Here is a 20,665-nt window from a genome sequence, read left to right on the forward strand (position 1 = left end):
GCATCCAGTCCGATCATTTCATGACAAATAGATGGGAAAACAATGGAAACAGTGTCAGATTTATTTTCGGGGGCTCCAAAATCAGGGCCAATGGTGACTGCAGCCATGATTAAAAGACCCTTGCTTCTTGGGAGAAAAGCTATGATGAACCAAGACAGCATATTAAAAAGTAGAGACATTACTTTACCAACAAGGATCCATCTTGTCAAAGCTATGGCTTTTCCAGTAGTCATGTATGGATGTGAGAGTTGGACTATAAAGAAAGCTGAGTGCCGAAGAATTGATGTTTTGAACGGTGGTGTTGGAGAAGACTCTTGAATGTCCCTTGGGCTGCAAGGAGATCCAACCAGTCAATCATAAAGAAAATCAGTCCTAAATATTCATTGGAAGGACTGATGCTGAAGCTGAAATTCCAATACTTTGACCACGTGATGTGAAGAGTCAACTCATTGGAAAAGACCCTGATGCTGGGAAAGATTGAAGGCAGGAGGAAAAGGGGACAACAGAGGATGAGATGGTTGGATGGCATCACCCATATGATGGACATGAGTTTGAGTAAGCTCCGGGAGTTGGTGATGGGCAGGGAGGCCTGGCATCCTGCAGTCCATGGGGTCGCAAAGAGTTGGACACGCCTAAGCAACTGAGCTAACTGACTGAGGTTAGGTAGCCTATCCCAGGGTGTTTTTTTTATTTTTCTGAAGGGAGGGGGAACCTTAGAAATACTTGTGAAGGCCACAGCCCAGGAAAACTGATCCACTATGGCTGATTTTTAATTATATAATTATAGGCTTCTTCTGCTCCCCAATTCCTTACCATCAAATCAACAGGACTCCAGTATAATAACAGTGGGTTGCAGATGAAAAAGTTGTACGGTGCAGACTCTATTTCATGATGATGTTGTGATCTTAGAAAAGCCTACAGACAACAGGGACATTAAAATACAAAATGAAACAAGGACACTAGAGAATTTTGAAGTCTCCATCGCTGATGGCTTCAACAAAAATTAAACACATTCCAACCCCTAACATCTCATTTCAACTCATTTATTCCTCAGTGTGATCATAAGTCCTGGTTTTAAATAATTTCAGACTTCCTAGCTGCCTCACTGGTATAGATAAGCAGAGAAAATCAAGAAGAACACTCAGGGCAGTATCTCTAGAGTAGACAGTTTCCCTTGTTGTCACAGAGAAATGGACAGAGGTCCCTGGAAGCACAGGATGTAAGCTTATTCTGCCTGTTCTCTCTAAAAATACCTTTGGATATTTAAATTCAGGATTGAGCTCTTAGTTCTATTGTAGATCCCTTGCATTTCCATTCAGCTTCATGAAGTAACCATAACTGCCTGTTTTGTTTGGTTCTTTTCCCTTGGAAAACTAAAATCCAGAGCTTGGCTATAATCCACTCCTCAAGAGAGCTAGAGCTGATTGAGCTTCCTGTTTCCAATTGTATTTTTTATCTTGTGCATGTTTTTGTCCTTGTCACCATCTTACCATCCTTAACGAATACTAAAATGGTTTGAATAGAACTCCTTCTTTCTCTGGTGCTTAGCTACAGTCTATGCGTCATTCTGGGAGAAGGAGAATGGGAAAGATGGATGCCATCATGGAGGAGGACATGGGAAGAGCTGAGGGGGAAAATGGGGAATGAGTGGAAAATAGTGTTGAGCATGGAGGAGGACCTAACAAAGGAAGGATGTCTCAGGAACCAACACGTTATCACACACTCAATATACGTCTTCCTTTCTGGCCATCAGCTGACCTGACTCCACCCCTGAGGGACCCAGCCTAACCTTGACCAATGGCTTCAAAGGACAAGGGGGAGCAAGAGGGCAGAAGTTCAGCAGTAAAGAATAAAAGGCCACAGCATCCAGCAGCAGCACTGACTTGCTTCTGATGCTTCTGTGATCACCTGTAGCTCCACGACTTGACATCATGGTGCATTTTACTGCCGAGGAGAAGGCTGCTATCACTGGCCTGTGGGGCAAAGTGAATGTGGAAGAGGCTGGAGGCGAGGCTCTGGGCAGGTAGGAAGCGGACTTCATGGGGGAGGATGGTGAATATGAGCCTGGCAAATTGATCAGCAAATCCGTCAAAAATTTTTGAGTCACTGATTTTCCATCTGCTGTGTTTCCATCTCATAGGCTCCTGGTTGTCTACCCCTGGACCCAGAGGTTCTTTGACAGCTTTGGGAATCTGTCCTCTGCCTCTGCCATAATGGGAAACCCCAAGGTCAAGGCCCATGGCAAGAAGGTGCTGACCTCCTTCGGAGAAGCTATTAAGAATTTGGACAACCTCAAAGGTGGCTTTGCTAAACTGAGTGAGTTGCACTCTGATTAGTTGCACGTGGATCCTGAGAACTTCAGGGTGAGTTCAGGAAGTGTTCATGTGTTCCCTTGGCTTTTAACTTTGGAATAATAATGAAAGTTGAGTGTTTTATTGGAAAGACTAGCAAAGATCTCAGAAATCATAGATCAAACTAGGTGTTAGGAGGACAGACTTCCAGTGGGCATACCGAGACCACCTTGATTCAGGACTAGTGACATAAAGAGCTCAAGCAGCCTTATAGTGCATGCATGCTAAGTCTCTTTAGGTGTCAGATTCTTTGTGACTCCATGCCTGTAGCCCACCAGGCTCCTCTGTCCATGGAATTTCCAGGCAAGAATACAGGAATGTGTTGCCATTTCTTTTTCCAGGGGATCTTCCCGACCCAGGGATCAAATGTCTATCTCTTACATCTCCTGCATTGGCAGGTAGATTTTTTATCATTAGAGTCACAGTGAACAGCCTTAAAATTTCTTAAAAATTTTCTGGAACTTCTGTCAGAACTGGATGTATTTACCCCAGAGAATATCAAAGAATAGGATATTTATTCAAGGAGAAATAAAATCTGGCTTTTGATAGATGAAGCCCAATCTCAAGGAAGGAGAAATATCTTATGTGATTCCTGATGACTGAAGTTAGGAAAATATTTGGGAGAATAACTTTTAGACATTCATCCCAAAGAAAAATAGATCAATTCTCTATTAAATTACCCTTCAGTATTGTGACTGAGTGGAGGCTTATTGTTGCATTGGTTGGAGGCTTTACTAAACTCATTCTAGGAACCCATGCAGCCCTGAAATCCTATGAATATAAAAGTTAGAGGGAGGGAGAGAGGCAAATAGAAATAGTGAAATAGGAGAGGCAGGGGATATAAGTAGACAAATATTGAATGGAGGGCTCATAGAATTTAAATTAAACTGAAGGATAAGCTCGTCTGAGTTTATTGTATAGGTCCAACCCATGGAGCAGTTTAAGATGTGGACTTGGGAGTGGGTGTAGGTACTAAGCCATTGTTTTCTGCAACTCTTTTAGGAAACTTCTACTTGGGATACTTAATTGTCATTCTGTCTCTCACCCAATAGCTCCTGGGCAATGTGAATGTCATTGTTCTGGTTACTCACTTTGGCAGAGAATTCACCCCTGACATCCAGGCTGCCTGGCAGAAGCTGGTGTCTGGTGTTACCACTGCTCTGGCCCACAAATACCACTGAATCCTCTTTTAATTCACCATTTTGTGTCCCCAGTGCCTTCCTTCTGCCCATGGGGACTGGGGTTTGGCCTTGAGACCCCATCTTCTGTTTAATAAAGTGCATTCTATTCAGGGATCAAAAATTAACTTTGTATCTTCTCTATCATTTCATCTTTTGCTGAAGGAGAAATGGTTCATTACCTGAAGGATGGGGAGAGACATAGGAGGGAGTAACAGTCCTTTGAGAAGCATTGGGAAATTCTTCAGTGGGAGACAGACATTCTGGTAAGATTTAGGATTATTGAGAGAAAGTTCAGGTGGAGAAAGAAGTTTTCTGGGGTTGGAAATGTTTATTTTAGTGGTTGGGGACTGACTGCCACAGGGCAGTGTGGCAAAAATTTACTGTAGCAGGAAGGCAGACGTAGTGAGTGGTGTCTGAGAGGTAGATTTATGGTACATGTCAGAGAGTTTGCAGAAAAAAATAAAAGTTTTGTAGGGATTCATCATCTAGACTCAGGTTACTATTTCAGTTTACACCAATGTACATTTTGAGTCAACTAAGTTATCATATATCTTATGAGACTGAATGGAGATAAGATCAGTTGAAGGATGGTTGAGAATTTTCAAAAAATCTCCATGAACCAACAATAGTTTACCCTTTTCTAAAGGATTCCACTGTCTCCTTACAAAGCCAAGTCTAATACAATTGAAATCATTCTGCATCATATTCTGATTGAATGTAATATGTACTAAAGTAAAATTAGACTTAGGATAGTATACGAACTTGGATGAAAAGGGGGACGACCAAGACTTCATTTAGGAGATAAGATACTAACTAAGTCTCATGGTCTAAAATTAGCCAGCCAGTGGTTGGCAACATGCATGAAAATGTCTCTCTGAAAGTGGGAGAGAGAGTAAGACATAGGTAGAGGATTAGGAAAGACTAGATAATATAAGTCTTTGAACATAAAAATAAAAGTTATTACTTTGATAGTAGTAACAGTAAGCAATAAATATTCTTAGAACTTTAAATGACTCAAAGAGTAGGTTCTGGAGGGGGCAAGTAATCTGCTTAATTCACACAAAATGAATTGAAAATTGCAGAGACTAGGCATGGATGCTAACTGAGGAGAATAGACATAATGGCCTCAATCCAAGAAAAGCAGTGTGTTTATTTGTGTCTGACTTTTTGTGACTGTATGGACTATAGCCCACCAGGCTCTTCTATCTGTGGGATTTTCCTGGCAAGAATGCTGGAGCTGGTTGCCATTTCCTCTCCGGGGGTTCTTCCTGACCCAGTGATGGAACTTGCATCTCTTGCTTGGCAGGCAGATTCTTTACCGCTGACCTCTGGGGAAGCCCTGAAAGATGATCAAAGAGGTCTGCAAAAAGTGAAGGATGAAGAAAGGGAGAGTGAAGAGGACATATTTTCTGATTGACTGGGGTGGATGAGAAGGAAGGGGGTGGCAGCAGATGAGAAAACTCACAGCCTGGCTTTAAAAGAAGAGGCCTGCAATGTCCTGGGGACTTCATGTAAGAGAAGCATTAACTCAATTATTCTTGAGGGTGTCACTGCCAGATTGCTCAGAGAATCATGAGCTCCAGGCTTTGAGTCAAATTGTCCTCTTGAGGATTGGCAAATTTAACTCTATGAGGCATTCATTACTTCCATACATTAATTACAATCAGTTCAGTTCAGTTCAGTAGCTCAGTCATGTCTGACTCTTTGTGACCCCATGGACTGCAGCAGGCCAGGCTTCCCTGTCCATCACTGACTCTTGGAGTTTACTCAAACTCATGTCCATTCAATCAGTGATGCCATCCAACCATCTTCTCCTCTGTTGGCCTCTTCTGCCTTCAATCTTTCCAGCATCAGGGTCTTTTCAAATGAGTGAATATGTCTTGTGAATTACCTTCTAATTTGGCCCTTTATCTTCACAATGGGGATAAAAGACCAGTGATTACATTGTTGCAGACTGTCAACACACAGGTCTGTCTGTGCTCCCTTGCCTATTTATATATTTGACTGCATTGGATCTTAGTAATGGATGGGAGATCTTTGTTCCATCATTTGAGCTCAGTAGTTACATCTTTGGGTTTAGTTGCCCCACAGCATGTGGCATCCTAGTTGCCCAACTAGAGATTGAATCCATGTCCCCTGCATTGTAAGATGAATTCCTATCCAAGGGACCACCAAGAAAGTTCCCCATTGCCACTTAATTTGCCCCTAAATAGAGTAAAGAAAGGCTCTCTGTGACATGAAAACTTCTCATCCAGTCAGTCAACGATTAACAGCAAAGTACTCCTTAAAATCAATCGATCTCTTTTTTATCCTTTTTGCCTCTCAACTATTATTCTTACTCTGAATATCAAGGAGTCAGGGATGGTGATGGTGAAGGAGCAAACAGAAGATACATTCTTCAACCGTTAGTGATCTAGGTTTAGATCTGGACTTTGCCAGTTCAGGATAATTGAACTGAAAACAAAAGCATATAATTTACACACACACATGTATATGCAAATATTCAGGTCTAGAGGGCTCAAATCTTTAATAGATGAAAAGATGTCTAATTGTTGATAGACCATAAAAGTCAGCTGAGAAAATTAATGTGATAACACAATTATCTGGGAATAATAATCTAAGTAAGAGTCAGAGGGTTTAGAGATCGTCATTACTAGGTTTAAAATCCTATAATGACTTCTTATTCCGTATCACTGAGGAGAAGTTCTAAGTTATTAGGTTTATGGTTTCTCTACAACAGTATTTTCTGCCATTCTCACTTTTACTATTTACATATCAAACAGCACATCACTCATATCTCTAGCATACCACACGTTTGTTTTACCTTCCTTAGAGGTTTGGATCCACTATCCCAACTTTCAGGACCTCTGTACCAATACTCTCCACTGACAGATTCCTTCTTTTCATTCTGGGTTGCCTCAACTATGATCTTCTTAGAAAGATTTATTTCTGATGGAATTGTGTCCCTTTCTCATTATATCCAGATATTAATTTCCTTAATTACAAATGATAATAGCTCAAATTATTTGTTGATGGGTTTACTTATTCATTTTCTGTATCTTCCACCCCAAAATTAGATTCTTCTTTGTCTATCTTAAATCTCCAGTACATAGAACAATTATAACACAAAGTCATTCAACAAAGAGTTATTGAATGTACATTTGAGGACCCATGGAAATGAAAGTTTGAAAAAACGTTATAGCTAATTTTATTTGATATAAGAAACATAGTGTTTGATCAGCTGTCCTGAGATGGAATGTGTTTCTCAGAGTACAATCAAGGGCCTTTGGCCTTTCCCCAGTGTTGTCATTTGTATTAATGGGGAGCCAGCCCTAAGACCTTAGAACCTGCTGTTTTGTTTTGAATTTGAACATCCTGCTAGCTCTACAATTTGAGATGCATCACTTAAAACCTTAAGCTCTCATTCACTGATCATGTTTATCTAAGTTCATTTTTTAGAGAATTAAATGCATTAATATATCCCACATCTTTAGTTCACTACTTGGAACATAAGCTCTCTTTATCTCTTTCTCTAAAAATAATTGACTGTATCTATACTTCTATCTTTTAGCAGTAGTATTTATGTTATCTATAAATTCTATCTATATGCATTATATATGTGTATGTATTCATAAATATATGTGATCTTTTGTTTCTAATAATAATACTTTAAAAATTTAGCTATAAGGATAGTTATCATTATTGAAACTGAATGAGCTTTGGTGGAAATAAAAGATTATTTGGTGAAGAAATGAAAAATTCAAACCCTGAATTTGAGAAATCAGCAAGACAGGTCTAGAGGAAAGAGAAAAGATGAGTCCAAAAACAGAGGGATGGTAAGGAAGCAAGAATAGCTGTGGGAGGTGAAACGTTTGGAAGTATTGAGGTTGAAAGGAAAGAAACTCCAGAAGACTGAACTAAGACCAAGAGTTAACGCATCAGGGACTAGAGACTGCTTTCAGAAGTCTAGAGGGGTTTGTTTGGACTTTGTTTACTTTTAGAAGAAACCTATATAGGGATGAGGAAAGTGTCTACTGGAAAGTATAACTGTATGAAAGGAACTGTGCCTTTGTTATTCTTCACTTTTCAACTCCTGGAAGCAGAAAAAAAAATGCCAAGGAGAAATGTCTATGCAGCATATACTGGCTCTGTATAAGGAAAGTACCTAGAGTTCACAAATATATTGCTAAGGCTATTCATACATAAGGGCTTCCCTGGTGGCTCAGATGGTAAAAAATCTGCCCTCAATGTGGGAGACCTGGGTTCCATCCCTGGGTTGGGAAGATCTCCTGAAGGACGACATGGCAACCCACTTCAGTATTCTTGCCTGGAGAATCCCCATGGAGGGAGGAGCCTTGTGGGCTGCAGTCCCTGGGGTCAGACATGACTGAGTGACTAAGCATACAGCACACTCATACACTGGCTGAGCATATGTACAGAATTGTTTCTAGACAGCCATTTCAAGTTTGCATCCTATAAGTCCAGAAGTGGGATAAGTGTCTCTGAGGGAGGAAAACAGCTGGAACACGTGGGTTGGAGTGAGTACAGTAATAAAGCTGTGAGTGTTTATTCTTATGCCCACAAAATATGAAGTTTCTGGTGCTAGGCATATAGGAGGGAAATCATGATCAAGTCCTAGTCTAGCAAGGGGAATAAACTAGCTGTGCTTAGGGACAAGGCAAGGCCCCAGGCTTTGTGGGAAGTTGATATCACTCAGTTCATAATGGGATGGAGAGGCCAGCCTGGAACTCTCTGCTCACTGTGCACATCTGTTATCTCTCGCCACCTCCACAGCTCCTGGAAATTGTGCTAGCGATCGTCTGGCAAATCACTTTGATACAGAATTAACCCCCCCAGTGCGGGCTGCCTGGAAGACGACAGTGACTGGGCTGGTGAACACCCTGGCCCACAAATATCACTGAGGGCCCTGCCGGGTAGTACAGTGTCACCAAGGAAAAGCTTTATTGAATGAATAATAATAGTAACAGCAACGACGGGAGTAGCAGTAGCAGTAATGCCCTGCTAAGAGTTCTTCTCAGAGTAACTGTCCTCAGGTCTGCTTTTCTCATGTGCTTTTAAATACGTGAAAACCTTAGGGATTCTATGTTGAACTGTATTTGGGGTGGGGGGGATTGGGGAGGTTCACCATTCAGTTTTTGCATGAAGTAGAAATTTCTGCAGGAAAATTAAACAGAGCACAGAAAGGATGTGGTTGGGACATACACTTGGGAGAAATATATACTCATGAGTTTTTCTAGTTAAAGATATAGGAGCATTCAGGTGGTAGGGGAAGGGTATCAGGAGACAAGAACTCCTCAGGATCAGATGGTTAAGTGGGTCTGAAAAAAGACTTCAGTGAAGGCAAAGATTCTGCGTGGAGGTAGAGTAGCAAAGTGGAGATTCTTTACAGGAAAATTAGCCCAGGTCTTAAGATGGCGATGTCCAGGAAAGGATGTCCATTCTAAGAACACATTTTCTGAAAGCGGCTGGCTTGTCTCAGCCCTTTTGAAGAGAGATTCGGATGGGAGGGGTTGGAGGTCAGAGCAGGGGAATACCTCTTTTCAAAGTCAACTTCAAAGAACTGCACATGGGTTTTACTGAAGAACTGTCTGGTTAAAGTGAAGAGAGCTGCTTGAGGAAGGCTAATTACCCCCCGCCCCCAGGACTCTTTTTTTTTTTTTTTTTAATTAAATATTTATTTTTATTTATTTATTTGGCTGTGCCAGGTCTTAGCTGTGGCAGACAGGATCTTTGACTTTGCACCATGCAGGAACTTTAAATGTGGCATGTAGGATCTAGTTCCCTGACCAGGGTTGGAACCTGGGGCCCCTGCATTGGTTGTCGGGAATCTTAGCCACTAGACCACCAGGGAGGGAATGTTAAATTGATTGTTGCTATGAGGAGACACACGTGAGCAGGCTGGCTATAGCATTTCAAGGAAAAGAGACCGTTGTAAACTGCTCAGAGTGAGGGACTGTCTAAAAAGTGTGAGAGAAAATCAGGAGTTAGAGGCAACTTTCAGAATCATTGCCTGCTTTGCTGAAAAGATGGGCAGTTATTCCCCAACATTCAGAGCTGCAGAAGCCCCTGAGTCTGGGGCCTTACAGGGGGCACATACTCTGCTGAAGATGGGCATCAGGGCTAGAGATAGACAGTACCCAGAACCAACCCTGCAGGCCAGGCCCCAGCTGAGTGAGTGATTTTCCTGGCTGTGGTCATAGTTTCCTCTTCTTTCTTTTATTTCTCTGACCTCTTTTCTTGAAGCAAATCCTTTTGACATTAATCCAAACTACTTTATTCTCTGTACCAAAGTGCTCACATAAATCAGTGCTCACAGATTATCCACTCTGTCATGGTAAACCAGCTTCCAGAAACAGAATTTTTTTATCCACATTTTACATTGAAGTCTTTTCCAGGCTGAATAGATAAAAGTGTCTCACTATATCAAATAGACAGAAAGGATTTATTTTCTAATAGTAGAAATTTGGCTATTAATACAGTATGTTGGGTTGAACTCTAAATTTTAGAGTCCCTCTATAAATACACATGAAAACTATTTTTATTATATGTACATATATTTGTAAGAGTGATCTCAGAGAGAAACAAACCAGCTTTCTGGAGGTCAAAATGTGGGAGCAACAAATTCTGAGATAAAATGAATCATTCCCTCTCCCACTAGAAATGTGTCTTTTCCAGTCTTGTAAATGCTTATTTGGATGCATCAGAACAAAGTACCTTAGATCACAGTGGCAGTGGTGTGTGGAGTACTGTCAGTGAGGGTTGCCTCTGACTGATTAGATACAAAGAAAAGCCACACTCGGCCAGGAGTGTGGACCCAGCACATGAGACAACTCGGTTCATCCAGAGCCACTGCCAAGGAGAATTCTAATACTCTCTTCATTAAACACAGAAGCACCTATTCCCCAATATTCAATAGTGTGTTCTCTGATATGAATGCATATATACATGTCCTGGCCAGAGACACTTTCCATATAATCAGAGTGAAAAAAATTATTCAGACAAGTTCACCTATTACTGATAGAACTCAGTAACAAAGGGGTGATGTTCAGTTCTTCTCTAAATTACCCAGTTCTTACCTATCTTGTTTCTAAATTGATGCTGGATTAGGATCATTTTTACTTGGTTACAAGAAATACAAAATATGAGCCCCATATAAGCTTTAGGAGCATTGGTAACCCAAGAAGAGCTGTGGCTTCTTCTATTAATATACCCTGGCTGAACAGCAGAACCGTGTCTTGTAAACACCTGACACAGTGCTCACCAGAGTTCTAAACGTTGCTCTTCCTAACTCTAGCTATGCTTCATGGTCAGCCTACTGGTCACTTCAGGAAGGGTGGTGGGGAGCTTGAGATATGAATTGCACAGTAGAGGGTGGGGGGAAAACAGTAGAGTATCCCTGATAGAGCCACCAACACTATCAGAGACACAAATGTCCATCTTGCTGACCCTCCCTTGCCCAAGTCCCACCCCTGGTGGTAGCTCCCCACCTTTGACCAATAGTCTCATTTTATTGGGGGAAGGAAGGACCTGGGGACAGGAGATGAGGAATAAAAGGCCACGCAGTGAAGAAGCAGCACAGACTTGCTTCTGGCCCGTTAGGCTCACCAGTAAGCTCCCAGACACCATGGTGCATTTTACTACCGAGGAGAAGGCTGCTGTTGCTAGCCTGTGGGCCAAGGTGAATGTGGAGGTGGTCGGCGGTGAGAGCCTGGCAAGGTAAGCACTGGACACAGGTTGGACAGGATGTAGAAAGGCAGAAAGTGTTCCAGAAAAGAGGGGCTGGTTAGCTTTCTTACATACTCTGACTTCTCATCTGTTCTGTGACTATGATCATCCCATAGGCTCCTGATCGTCTACCCATGGACCCAGAGGTTCTTTGACAGTTTTGGTAACTTATACTCTGAATCTGCCATAATGGGCAACCCCAAGGTCAAGGCCCATGGCAGGAAGGTGCTGAACTCCTTTGGAGATGCCACTAAGCACATGGATGACCTCAAGGGCACCTTTGCAGATCTAAGCGAGCTGCACTGTGACAAGTTGCACGTGGATCCCGAGAACTTCCGGGTGAGTTCTGGGCATGTCTGTGCTTTGTTCTTTCATCCAGGTGTCTGTGCTGCCCTTATAATAGTGAACACTGACTTAAGTCTTGTGCTATAGAAGTATTTTTTGGAGGTAATATTTCAGAGAAAGGCTTGATTTTGATAGATTGTTCCATAGGTCAAAGGTAAGACCAAGTAATTACTCTATGACTAGTGGAGGTCAGTGGTCATCTGATAATTCTGAAAAAAGAAAAAAATGTTGTGAAGAACACTAACCTAACTTGAGCTATGTGTTTTGGCTTGGAGAATACAAACTGAGCCAAGCAAAAGAATATCTTGCCTTTGATAATTGAAATTTTTGATGAAAATTGATGAATACATTTCTTTATGATTTTTGAGTTTTGAATCAGGACTAAACAGGGCAAAATAAGAGCAACTTTTCATGATTTGTGCCTCCTCCTCTCATCTCTAGCAAAGATGAAATGTTTTTGTATACAAGGTTTTGGATTCTTTGTTCAATGGATGTCCAAACAATCTGAATGTGTGTAATATCTGAAGACACAATATGCATATCAAGTCCCCTTTCAGCACTATAAGTTAACTTTTAAAATAAAGGAGAGAAGTAATCCATAGCAATGCTCTGGGGTTGGAAGTTGACAGAGAAAATGGGAGAAGGATATAACACAGTAGGGGTTCAGACTGGGAGTCACTGAAGCCAATGTCAGGTCTGTAATGATGCACTTTTGTGGGAACATGGCCTTGAAAGCTGCTCAACCTCTTATGAAGAAGGAAATGGATGTTGCATCTATTTGCTGGAAGGGCAGTCTGAGACCTTCTCTTCATTATGTACTATCTTCTTTTTATTCCCAGCTCCTAGGCAACATGATATTGATTGTTTTGGCAACCCACTTCAGCAAGGAATTTACCCCGCAGATGCAGGCTGCCTGGCAGAAGCTGGCAAATGCTGTGGCTAATGCTCTGGCCCACAAGTACCACTAGTTGCCTGGCCAACCATGTGGGTGCCTATCTGAGGGCCCAGTGTCCCAGCAGTTCATCTCCTGAAGACGGAGAGAGCTCTGATTCCAGACACAACTCCAATATAATACAAATGAAATAAAAGTCAGGGTCTATAATGAATGGCTCTGTATTTTCTCTTTGTTTTTATCTTTTATAAGTTGATTCAAAAAAAAAAAAAAAAAGCATTCCTATTGGACCTGGGAATACTGGAGATTGAGAGTTTGGGAAGGTTATAGAAGGAACCCTAACAAGATTCTGTAAAAGTGATTTCAGTGGGTAGTTAATCTAGGAGGGGAAATTAGACTCCTGAAATGGAGAAGGTCTTTAGAAAAAGGAAAGAAATGAAGTTACTCCTGAGAGATGCAAAATGATTGTTAACAGTGAGCTGTTAGGACACAAAGTAAGGGACCTGTATAGTCTGTTATTTGTATAAATACTGGATAGAGCTCTTTCTGGACCACTTTTATTTAATATGAGTCATATTTTTAGTAGCTATAAGTGCAATGAAGATGGTATTTTTAGACACCCAGTCAAGGGCTCTGCTCTTAACTTTTTCCTTGCATCTTCAATGGTGCATGCTTAGTCGCTTCAGTCATGTCTGACTCTGCCACCCCATGGACTATAACCTGCCAGGTTACAGTACCTGTCCATGGGATTCTCTGGGCAATGATACTGGCGTGGGCTGCCATGCCATGGTACTAATGCTATATTACATGTGAGCTCTGCGACCTGGAACACATTTTTAATTCTATCAAGCCTTTGACAGAGGTAAAGGCCATTTATGAGGAAATATGACAAATTCAAGATCCATCCTGTCAGGTCCAATTCAAGGAAGATAAATTGGCTCTTTAAGAACAGTGGGGTAATATAAAATTATAGAATCTGCCAGAGTCCAGAAGAGAAGGAAATGGCAACCCACTCAAGTCCTCTTGCCTGGAGAATCCCATGGACAGAGGAGCCTGACAGGCTGCAGTCCATGGGGTTGCAGAGTCATAAAAACCATAACTTTGATGAGACAGACCTTTGTTGGCAAAGTAATGTCACTGCTTTCTAATATGCTGTCTAGGTTGGTCATAACTTTTCTCCTAAGGAGTAAGGGTCTTTTAATTTCATGGCTGCAGTCACCATCGACAGTGATTTTGGAGCCCCCCAAAATAAAGTCTCTCACTGTTTCCACTGTTTCTCCATCTATTTGCCATGAAATGATGGGACCAGATGCCATGATCTCAGTTTTCTGAATGCTGAGTTTTAAACCAACTTTTTCACTCTCCTCTTTCACTTTCCTCAAGAGGCTCTTTAGTTCATCATCATTTTCTGCCATAAGGGTGAGGTCATCTGCATATCTGAGGCTATTGATATTTCTCCTGGCAATCCCCATTCCAGCTTGTGCTTCTTCCAGTCCAGGATTTCTCATGGTGTACTACTCTGCATAGAAGTTAAATAAGCAGGGTGACAATATACAGCCTTGAAGTACTCCTTTCCTGATTTGGAACCAGTCTATCGTTCTGTGTTGAGTTCTAACTGTTGCTTCTTCACCTGCATACAGATTTCTCAGGAGACAGGTCAGGTGGTATGGAATTCTCATCTTCTTAAGAATTTTCCACAGTTTGTTGTGATCCACACAGACAAAGGCTTTGACACAGTCAATAAAGCAGAAATAGATGCTTCTCTTGAACTCTCTCGCTTTTTTTGATGATCAAATAGATGTTGGCAATTTGATCTCTGGTTTCTCCGCCTTTTCTAAATCCAGCTTGAACACCTGGAAGTTCACAGTTCATATGCTGTCGAAGACTGGCTTCGAGAATTTTGAGCATTACTTTACTAGGGTGTGAGATGAGTGCAATTTTGCGGTCATTTTTAACACTCTTTGGCATTGTCTTTCTTTGGGATTGGAATGAAAACTGACCTTTTCCAGTCCCGTGGCCACTGCTGAGCTTCCAAATTTGCTGGCATATTGAGTGCAGCACTTTCACAGCATCATCTTTTAGGATTTGAAATAGCTCAACTGGAATTCCATCATCTCCACTAGCTTTGTTTGTAGTGATACTTCCTAAGGTCCACTTGACTTCGCATTCAGGATGTCTGGCTCTAGGTGAGGGGTCACAGCATGGTGGTTATCTGGGTCATGAAGATCTTTTTTTGTCTAGTTCTTCTGTGTATTCTTGCCACCTCTTCTTAATATCTTCTGCTTCTGTTAGATCCATACCATTTCTGTCCTTTATTGTGCCCATATTTTCATGAAATGTTCCCTTGGTATCTCTAATTTTCTTGAAGAAATCTCTAGTTTTTCCCATTCTATTGTTTTCCTCTATTTCTTTGCATTGATCACTGAGTAAGGCTTTCTTATCTCTCTTTGATAGTCTTTGGAACTCTGCATTCAAAGGGGTATATCTTTCCTTTTCTCCTCTGCCTTTTGCTTCTCTTCTTTTCACAGCTATTTGTAAGGCCTCTTAGACAATCATTTTGCCTTTTTGCATTTATTTTTCTTGGGAATGGTCTTGATCACTGCCTTCTGTACAATGTCACGATACTCTGCCCATAGTTCTTCAGGCACTCTGTCTCTCAGATCTAATCCCTTGAATCTATTTCTCACTTCCACTGTATAATTGTAAAGGATTTGATGTAGGTCATGTCTGAATGGTCTAGTGGTTTTCCCTGCTTTCTTCAATTTAAGTCTGAATTTGCCAATAAGGTGTTCATGATCTGAGCCACAGTCAACTCCCTGTCTTGTTTTTGCTGACTGTATAGGGCTTCCCCATCTTTGACTGCAAAGAATATAATCAATCTGATTTTGGTGTTGACCATCTGGTGATGTCCATGTATAGAGTCTTCTCTTATGTTGTTGGAAGAGGGTGTTTGCCATGACCAGTGCATTCTCTTTGCAGGACTCTATTAGCCTTTGCCCTGCTTCTTTCTGTACTCCAAGGCCAAATTTGCCTGTTACTCTTGCTGTTTCTTGACTTCCTACTTTTGCATTCCAGTCCCCTATAATGAAAAGGACATCTTTTTGGGGTATTATTTCTAGAAGGTCTTGTAGGTCTTCATAGAACTATTCAACTTTAGCTTCTTCAGCATTACTGGTGGGGTATGATGGCTACTGCATTTCTTCTAAGGGATTCTCTGAGTTAAATTCACCCTCTCCAGTCCATTTTAGTTCATTGATTCCTAAAATACCAGTGTTCATGCTTGCCATCTCCTGTTTGTCCACTTCCAATTTGCCCCTGATTCATGGACCTAGCATTCCAGTTTCCCATGCTATATTGCTCTTTACAGCATTGGGCTTTACTTCCATCACCAGTCACATCCACAGCTGGGCGTTGTTTTTGCTGTGTCTCCATCTCTTCATTCTTTCTGGAATTATTCTCCACTCTTCTCCAGTAGCATATTGGGCACCTACCGACCTGGGGAGTTCATCTTTCATTTTTATACCTTTTTTCCTTTTCATACTGTTCATAGGGCTCTCAAGGCAAGAATACTGAAGTGGTTTGCCATTCCCTTCTCCAGTGGACCACTTTTTGTCAGAAATCTCCACCATGACCCATCCATTTTGGATCATGCCTTCTACATGGCATGGCTCATAGTTTCATTGAGTTAGGCAAGGCTGTGGTCCATGTGATCAGATTGATTAGTTTTCTATGATTGTGGTTTTCAGTCTGTCTGCCTTCTGATGGAGAAGGACAAGAGGCTTATGGAAGCTTCCTGATTTGAAAGACTGACTGAGGGGAAAACTGGGTCTTGTTCTAATGGCAGGGCCACGTTCAGTAAATCTTTAATCCAATTTTCTGTTGGATCTGCAGCGTTCCCTTCCTGTTATTTGACCTGAGGCCAAACAATGGTGGAGGTAATGAATATAATGGCGACCTCCTTCAAAATGTCCCCTGAACGCACTACTACGCTCAGTGCTGCCAATCCTGCAGCAGGCCCCCACTGACCCACACCTACACCGGCAACTTTTGGACACTCAGGGGCAAGTCTGGGGTAATCTCTTGTAGGGTCACTGCTCCTTTCTTCTGGGTCCTGGCATGCACAAGGTTTTGTTTGTGCCCTCCAAGGGTCTTTCTGTGTACGTTCTGGTGGCTCTATGGTGGGGTTAATGGTGACCTCCTCCAAGAGGGCTTATGCCATACCCAGATCTACAGCACCCAGAGTCCCTGCCCCTGATCAGTCCACTGCTGACCCATACCTCCACAGGAGATGCTCAAACACAGTTCTGTCTCAGTCTCTGTGGGGTCCCTGGGTCCTGGCACGCACAAGGTGTGTGAGCCCTCTGAGCATCTCTGATGGGTATGGGGTTGATTCTAAATGTGATTTCACCCTTCCTACAGTCTTGCTGGGGGCTTCTCCTTTGCTCTTGGATGTGGGGTATCTCCTCACAGTCGCTCCAGTGCCACGCTGCCAAAGCTCCAGAGCTGCGCAGCTGCCGCACTTTATCACTCACTAAGTCAGTCAGTTCAGTTGCTCAGTTCTGTCCGACTCTTTGCGACCCCATGAATCACAGCATGCCAGGCCTCCCTGTCCATCACCAACTCCCGGAGTTTCTCAAATTCATGCCCACAGAGTCGGTGATGCCATCCAGCCATCTCATCCTCTGTCGTCCCCTCTCCTCCTGCCCTCAATCCCTCCCAGCATCAGGGTCTTTCCCAATGAGTAAACTCTTCGCATGAGGTGGCCAAAGTACTGGAGTTTCAGCTTCAGCATCAGTCCTTTCAATGAACACCCAGGAATGATCTCCTTTAGGATGGACTGGTTGGATCTCCTTGCAGTCCAAGGGACTCTCAAGAGTCTTCTTCAACACCACAGTTCAAAAGCATCAATTTTTTGGCACTCAGCTTTCTTCACAGTCCAACTCTCACATCCATGCATGACCACTGGAAAAACCATAGCCTTGACCAGAAGGACATTTGTTGGCAAAGTAATGTCTCTGCTTTTTAATGTGCTATCTAGTTTGGTTATAACTTTCCTTCCAAGGAGTAAGTGTCTTTTAATTTCATGGCTGAAGTCACCATCTGCACTGATTTTGGAGCCCAAAAAAATAAAGTCTGACACTGCTTCCACTATTTCCCCATCTATTTCCCACGAAGTGATGGGACCAGATGCCATGATCTTAGTTTTCTGAATGTTAAGCTTTAAGCCAACTTTTTCACTCTCCTCTTTCACTTTCATCAAGAGACTTTTTAGTTCCTCTTCACTTTCTGCCATAAGGGTGGTGTCATCTGCATATCTGAGGTTATTGATATTTCTCCCGGCAATCTTGATTCCAGTTTGTGCTTCATCCAGCCCAGCGTTTCTCATGATGTACTCTGCACATAAGTTAAATAAGCAGGGTGACAATTTACAGCCTTGACGTACTCTCCTATTTGGAACCAGTCTGTTGTTCCATGTCCAGTTCTAACTGTTGCTTCCTGACCTGCATATAGGTTTCTCGAGAGGTGGGTCAAGTGGTCTGGTATTCCCATCTCTTTCAGAATTTTCCACAGTTTATTGCGATCCACATCTCTTCCCTTCCAGCTATCCTGGAATATATTTGTATATAATTGTAGTATTATTTTGAGTTGAGGACAGTGAAAATTACTTTGAATCTTCATTCCTGGGTCCAATTCCACTTTTTTGTTTTTTCCCCCCTGAGGATCTCAGCTATGAAAATTTCTGCACTTTTTGTTTTCCCAGAAACCTTGTCAGACTTTATCAGGCTGAATAAGTAAATCTTGTTTGTAATTCCTCTGCATTCTCTCTATAGTCATATCATAGCTATATTTTTCTTTATTTCTCATTTAATTTTTCCCTATAAAATCCATGTTCATTAAGTCTATTTCAGTAGTTGGTAGAAGACATCATTTCTTCTTTTTCACTTACTTAATGGGCATTTATTTCAAAGAAAGGATGGGGAGAAATAGAATTCTGTGACCGAAAGTATTTATACAAGGAGAAAGAAAGCAAGTTAAATCTATGACAAAATAGTTATTCATTCCAACCTCTTATGAATATTTTTAGAAACAAAGTGTAGCTCCCTGTAGAAACAGTTTGATAAATTTTTTGCTTTCTGAGTCTTACTTTCTGTAAGTAATTCTGCAGTTCATAGGTTTAAACTGTAATTCATAGATTTAAACTGTAAGAGACACATTGTACAATATCATACTAAAATATTGACACATAAATAAGACTGGGAATAAATTTGTAGAAGCAATTGATGAAGGAAATCAATTTGGGAAATAAGAACAGGGAGAGCAGAGTTTCTGAGTCTAGACACACTGGATCAGCCAATCACAGATGAAGGTCACTGAGGAACAAGAATGTGTCTTACTTTCCCCCAAACTAATGACCTTGCATTATGTCCTGGGCTAATCTGCTTTCAGAAGTAGGGAGGACAGGAAGCTGGGCAGGGTTCAAAGAAAGAGCAGGTCCCTGCTGCTTATACTTGCTTCTGACACAGCTTGCAACTACACAAACAGGCATTATGGTTAAACTGACTTTTAAGGAGAAGTTTTCTTTCATGTACTTGTGGAGCAAGATGAGGGTGGATGAAGTTGGTGTTGAAACCCTAGGCAGGCAGGTATTCAGCTTACCTACCTTGGTTTAAGGAGAGTGAATGGCAGCTGGGAGTGTGGGGACAGCGCCGTCCCCTGAGATTCTAGGAGGTGGTGACTCCCTCTGACCTTGTGCTGTTTTCACCCCTTAGGCTGCTAGTTGCCTACCCCTGGACTCAGAAGCTCTTTGAGTCCTTTGGGGACTTGTCCTCTGCTGACGATATTATGGGCAACATTAAGATGAAGGCCCATGGCAAGAAGATGCTAGACTCCTTTGGTGAGGGCATAAGACATCTCAACAACCTCAAGGGCACCTTTGCTGTGCTGAGCGAGATGCACTGTGATAAGTTGCGTGTGGATTCTGAGTACTTCAAGATAAGTTTATCGGACCCTCAATGTTCTTCTCTTTTTTGGCCAGATTCTTCTCATGGCGAGAGAGATAAATGGCACAACACAGTTTAGAATGGAAAAGAGGTATTCTGATTACAGTACTAGGGACTGACTCTTCAGGATCATTAATTTCTTTTAATCTCTTTGCTCACAACTGTCATTTCCTCTTATTCATTATTGTTCTCCTCTGTTTGTTCTCTGCAATGTCTTCTCTTTCTTTTTTAAAACTATTCTTTTTGAGTGTGCAAAAAAAAAAAACTTTTCCTATTCACTTTAAAAGTTGTTGTCTAATATTTTCCCCTTATCTGTTCCTTTCAAAGGAAAAAATGCTGTATCACTTCTTGAAATAATCCAAAAGAGTAAAAATGATAACAAATTCTGGATTAAGGTAGAAAGAGAGTAACATTTTTAAATATAAAGTCAGGCTGATATGGGTGGCTTTACATCAGTGGTAACATCTACACTTCAACCATCTTTGTGCTAACATCCTAGGGGCACAGCTTGAGATGAGACTGAAATACTCTGAATCTAACCTGGGTACCTGCACTAACTGTGCCCTTGCTTCTCATCTTTTCCACATAGCTCTTGGGCTGCCTACTGATAATTGTGCTGGCTTATTACTTTGGCAAGATATTCATCCCAGAAATTCAGGCTGCCTTTCACAAGGTGGTGGCTGGTGTGGCAAATGCCTTGGCCCACAGATACCACTAAGCACCCCTAATTGATTTCCAGGAAAGGTCCTTTCATCCTCAGAGCCCAAAAACCAAATATGGAAAAATTATGAAGAATTTTGAGCATTTGGCCTCTGCATAATACAAAGATTTATTTTCATTGCATTGGTGTATTTAAGTTATTTCACTGTCTCTCACTCTGATGGGAACATGGGAGGGCAAAGTATTGAAGACAAAAATAAATGAAGGGCTACTTGAGACCTTGAGAAAATATATCAGTATCTTGGACCCCATGACAGGAATGGCTGTAAATAGCTGATGTTAGTGGAAAACAGACTGCTCCTTAGTCTTACTTTCTCTTAAAGAATTCAAGTTGCAGCTTGATTTGGGAGTTAGATCGCTGGTATGTTTTATTTAAATAAATTATGTTATTTAGCCTTTCTTGTAAATGTCTTCTCTCTCTTTAATTGT

General features: G+C 41.6%; 2 protein-coding genes and 1 pseudogene across 3 annotated transcripts; all 3 read left to right on the forward strand.

Moving 5' to 3' along the window:
* The first annotated feature begins 1,931 nt into the window (after positions 1–1,931).
* LOC122695753 lies at positions 1,932–3,532 on the forward strand (annotated as a pseudogene).
* A 4,906-nt stretch (positions 3,533–8,438) lies between these two features.
* LOC122695726 (hemoglobin subunit epsilon-4-like) lies at positions 8,439–12,725 on the forward strand. Of its 2 annotated transcripts, none has more exons than XM_043905795.1 (3): positions 8,439–8,586; positions 11,395–11,617; positions 12,463–12,594. In XM_043905795.1, exons 1-3 carry the CDS (start codon positions 8,501–8,503, stop codon positions 12,589–12,591), a joined length of 438 nt encoding a protein of 145 aa, XP_043761730.1. In that variant the 5' UTR covers positions 8,439–8,500; the 3' UTR covers positions 12,592–12,594. The 2 variants fall into 2 exon arrangements, with proteins under 2 accessions (XP_043761730.1, XP_043761729.1); XM_043905794.1 differs by lacking the exon at positions 8,439–8,586 and adding an exon at positions 11,134–11,269 and having other exon boundaries at positions 12,463–12,725.
* Positions 12,726–19,063: 6,338 nt separating this feature from the next.
* LOC122695769 (hemoglobin subunit beta-C-like) lies at positions 19,064–20,234 on the forward strand. The gene is made up of 3 exons (XM_043905796.1): positions 19,064–19,155; positions 19,286–19,506; positions 20,104–20,234. Exons 1-3 carry the CDS (start codon positions 19,064–19,066, stop codon positions 20,232–20,234), a joined length of 444 nt encoding a protein of 147 aa, XP_043761731.1.
* Positions 20,235–20,665: the final 431 nt, after the last annotated feature.

This window comes from Cervus elaphus, chromosome 1 (genome assembly GCF_910594005.1).
Source record: "Cervus elaphus chromosome 1, mCerEla1.1, whole genome shotgun sequence".
Taxonomy (NCBI): domain Eukaryota; kingdom Metazoa; phylum Chordata; class Mammalia; order Artiodactyla; family Cervidae; genus Cervus; species Cervus elaphus.

What these genes read in the sequence shown, in the direction of transcription:
- LOC122695769 (XM_043905796.1), top strand. Translation starts at nt 19,064, where the DNA reads ATGGTTAAACTGACTTTTAAGGAGAAGTTTTCTTTCATGTACTTGTGG. An exon ending in GGTGTTGAAACCCTAGGCAG is followed by an intron (nt 19,156 to 19,285) that starts GCAGGTATTCAG and finishes TTCACCCCTTAG; the next exon opens with GCTGCTAGTTGCCTACCCCT. An exon ending in TGTGGATTCTGAGTACTTCA is followed by an intron (nt 19,507 to 20,103) that starts AGATAAGTTTAT and finishes TCTTTTCCACAT; the next exon opens with AGCTCTTGGGCTGCCTACTG.
- LOC122695726 (XM_043905794.1), top strand. Translation starts at nt 11,178, where the DNA reads ATGGTGCATTTTACTACCGAGGAGAAGGCTGCTGTTGCTAGCCTGTGG. An exon ending in GGCGGTGAGAGCCTGGCAAG is followed by an intron (nt 11,270 to 11,394) that starts GTAAGCACTGGA and finishes ATCATCCCATAG; the next exon opens with GCTCCTGATCGTCTACCCAT. An exon ending in TGGATCCCGAGAACTTCCGG is followed by an intron (nt 11,618 to 12,462) that starts GTGAGTTCTGGG and finishes TTTTATTCCCAG; the next exon opens with CTCCTAGGCAACATGATATT.